The following is a 3,669-nucleotide window of genomic DNA, read 5'->3' on the forward strand; positions in this document are numbered from 1 at the left end:
AGGTGCACAATCGACTGGAATAAGGGCAAGAACATCACGTTGAAAACCATTAAGAAGAAACAGAAACATAAGGGACGTGGCACAACCAGGACGGTCACAAAGACGGTCCCCAATGATTCATTCTTCAATTTCTTCTCTCCACCTGAAGGTAGAAAACCCTCAAACCTACCACATCACTGATTATCATCCATGCGACACATTTACATCATTATAGGAGCTAATCAAAGAATAGCATTTGCTGATCATAAGCTTTCTTTTCGTTACAGTTCCAGAAAGCGGCGAAATGGTGAGTAACTCATTTTATTCCAGGCCATGAACTTCATTAACTTTGTCACTTTAATCTAAATTTGGATATGCATGACCAGGACCTAAAACAAATTGGGCAAACAATGGATTTTTTATTATTATTGATGTTTAATAATAATAATATTATTATTAATAGTTATATTATTATTATTTAATTTTTTTTAAATCACTAATATTATTTATTTGAATGTATACAGTTAATATAAATAATAATAATTATTATTTTATATAACCGTACAATTACAATGCTAATATTTATGGTTGGGGTTTTTTTCCTTTGCTTTCAAATGTTAAACCATAGAGCTTTTATTTTGACTGAACTTTTGAAATGCTTCTCTTGTTGAAAACAGATTTATAAACGCTTCTCATTACAAGTTTGGCTCATGTTGCATTATTCAAGTTAATTTGATAATCGCGCTAAACCATATCGTGTTCTCATGCATTGTTAGAATTAATAAAAGAAGTTACCAGCCAACTGGCGAGTAACAGTTTCATACACTTGCTGTTTTTTACTCTCATTTGGTGCTTGGTGAGTGTTAGTTTTAGGCCCTGTGCATGACTGCTATATCAGCTTGGTGAACGACCTGATATTTTGGTTAGTAACCGTGAAGTCTCATGGTTGTAGATGAGTGTCTGATGGTTTGTTTTTGTGGCTGTTCAGGACGAGGACTCCGAGGCCGTGTTAGCAGCAGACTTTGAGATCGGTCACTTCATCCGCGAGCGTATCGTGCCCAGAGCGGTGCTGTACTTCACCGGCGAGGCCATCGAGGATGATGACGATGACGTGAGTGAACGGCACACATCCTCTGTCATGAAGTAAAACCATGCTTTATTTCCAAACGTCTGATCGCTGTGTTTCTGTTGTGTTTTTAGTATGATGAGGAGGGTGAGGAAGCCGACGATGAGGTTCGTCGTCTTCTGTTTGTCTGTTTTTATCAACGTTATTCCCCTGCATGTTTGTAAACTGACGTGTTTGTAATTGGCAGGAGGGGGAAGAGGAGGCTGACGAGGAGAACGATCCCGACTATGAGCCCAAGGTAAGAGTCCAGACGTCCACTGATGCTCCTTACAGCAGGCTGATACTGAGATCCTTGTTGTGCTTGCTTGTTGGGTTGCACAATTTTTGTCGTCTATATATCAGTATGGTTATATAGTAGTAGTAGTAGTAGTAGTAGTAGTAATAATGATGAATAATATTCTTATTAATAAAAATATAGAAATTAAATGAACAAAATATTACTTCACTGTTAAATTAAAAAAATTGAGTTTCAGAAATATATTCTTAAATGCTCAATTTAATATTACAGTGAAATAATGCAATAGTAATAACAATGATCATGTTTTTTCATATTTTCTTTAAAAATAAAAAATCTAAAAATGAATTGCGAAGTATTGCTATTGTAATATTTCACTGTAAAATAAAAAATGTAGTATTTAAGAAATTTTATTAAATGCTAAATCAGTTTAATTTTAAAGTGAGATTACAATAGTAATATTTAATTAAATTTTTATATTTAATAAAATCAGTGTAAAATTAAATGAACAGTGTTACTTTTGTAATTTCACTGTAAACTTAATCAATTTAGTATTTAAGAAATTATTGTTTTATTAAATGCTAAATTTGTTTAATTTTAAAGTGAGATTACAATAGTAATATTTTATTTAATTTTTATATTTAATAAAATCAATGTAAAATGAAATGAACAGTGTTACTTTTGTAATTTCACTGTAAACTTAATCAATTTAGTATTTAAGAAATTATTGTTTTATTAAATGCTAAATTTGTTTAATTTTAAAGTGAGATTACAATAGTAATATTTTATTTAATTTTTATACATCCTGTAACTTAGTGCAGTTTGGGGAAAATTGTAATGTTTAATTTCTTTGATTATGAAAATAAAATTTTTAATTGGAAAAAAAAAATAGATTTTTGTTTGTATATGCTGTCAATTATAGTTCTTAGATTGACAATCGGAATCTGCAAAAATTGGAATCGCAATCGGTGCATCTCTAATATGTGTGTGTGTATATCTTATATAAAATTAATACAAAGGTATATATCAACATGATGAAATAATCATTCATCAATCGGTACTTTTAATACTTGCGTACATTAGTAAAAGTATTTTTTAGATAGGAGTACTTAATGCGATCTGTGTACTTCGTCTACCACTGTAACTTTGAGAAGTGCTGGTCAAAGGTTGTGTGCAGGCGTTTGAGTTTCTGTGTGTGATTTATAGTTTTATCAAATTAAAAGGTAAAATGCTTGTGACATTATACTGTAAATTCAACTTATGACTAAGTTCCGCAGTTTCTTCATCACAGAAATCAAAGGGCCCTAAGACCCTTAATTAGTGGCCGTGTGATCTGATTGGCTGAAATGTGTACGGACCCAGAGCCTGAGCTGTTTTTACACTCGAAATGCATTTTGTGTGTATATAAATAACACTTCCTCCTCTTGGTGTTTTACAGAAGGATGCCAACCCTCCAGAGGAGTGCAAACAGCAGTGATGGTGTCGCCGCCACCTTCAGGATCCCCTACACTGTAACGGCTTCAAACAAACATAGTTACTTGCCGCCTTACAATGTTTTGTATTTTTCTTGGTAGAAATAATTGAAAAATTAAGGGTTTCGAGATTTTTGTTACAAAAAAAGAAAAAAAAAACAACTTATCTATCGAGAGCCGTGGCTCATGACGCATAGTATTTTACTAGACCGGTTTCTTTCGTTTTCCTTTTTCTCTGTAAAAATAGTTAGATGCAGAAAATCCCTCGAAGCATGACACTCGTTTCTTCACCGCTAAACTAGTTGGGTTCTCGTGAAGTCTTTTGTATTGCTCTTAGACAACAGCTGGGGAGAGACGGTTTACAGGAGAAGCGTCCGGAGAGATTCATTTGGTTAACATTCCACAAAAACATCACTATTTTCGGTTCGGAAGCCGTTTAAAGCTCGGTGGTGACTGATGTACATTCCACATCCATTCAGTCCACGCTCTGCTGCATGACTCGTTTCTTTTCTATGAGCACTTTGTATTTTCGTCATGTATCGGTAGCGTTTTTTTCTCATCGATTCAACCAATGCTTAACTTTCAACTGGCTTGCCGTTATTCAGGTAGGTTCTCTGCTTCACGCATCCCGGAATGCACTTACAACGATCCAAGCGACCTCATTGGAAGATTAGACTTTGAACAAGAGAACCTGATTGGAGGAGCCAGTTTAGTTAGTCTCTGATTGGCTGGTTTCTGAGCTCGGCCCTGAATGATGTTTGTGGTGAAACGCCACCTCTGTTTGGCAGGCCTATCACTGTGAAGGGGTGCGTCTGTCTCTGTGTGTGTGTGTGTGTGTGTGTGTGTGTGTGTGTGTG

General features: G+C 34.8%; 1 protein-coding gene across 2 annotated transcripts in view; it reads left to right on the forward strand.

Annotated features, from left to right (window-relative positions):
* The window catches only part of LOC107729150 (nucleosome assembly protein 1-like 1), a 7,915-nt gene extending 4,334 nt beyond the window's left edge, over positions 1 to 3,581 (forward strand). For both annotated transcript variants that reach the window (XM_016539543.1, XM_016539544.1), the window contains exons 7-12: positions 3 to 148; positions 267 to 286; positions 968 to 1,090; positions 1,180 to 1,212; positions 1,293 to 1,343; positions 2,779 to 3,581. In XM_016539543.1, coding sequence (XP_016395029.1) covers positions 3 to 148; positions 267 to 286; positions 968 to 1,090; positions 1,180 to 1,212; positions 1,293 to 1,343; positions 2,779 to 2,817 — 412 coding nt within the window. In that variant the 3' untranslated portion in view covers positions 2,818 to 3,581. The remainder of the gene's footprint in view (positions 1 to 2; positions 149 to 266; positions 287 to 967; positions 1,091 to 1,179; positions 1,213 to 1,292; positions 1,344 to 2,778) is intronic.
* Positions 3,582 to 3,669: the final 88 nt, after the last annotated feature.

This window comes from Sinocyclocheilus rhinocerous, unplaced genomic scaffold (assembly GCF_001515625.1).
Source record: "Sinocyclocheilus rhinocerous isolate Xijiao unplaced genomic scaffold, SAMN03320098_v1.1 scaffold3263, whole genome shotgun sequence".
In the NCBI taxonomy this organism is placed as follows: domain Eukaryota; kingdom Metazoa; phylum Chordata; class Actinopteri; order Cypriniformes; family Cyprinidae; genus Sinocyclocheilus; species Sinocyclocheilus rhinocerous.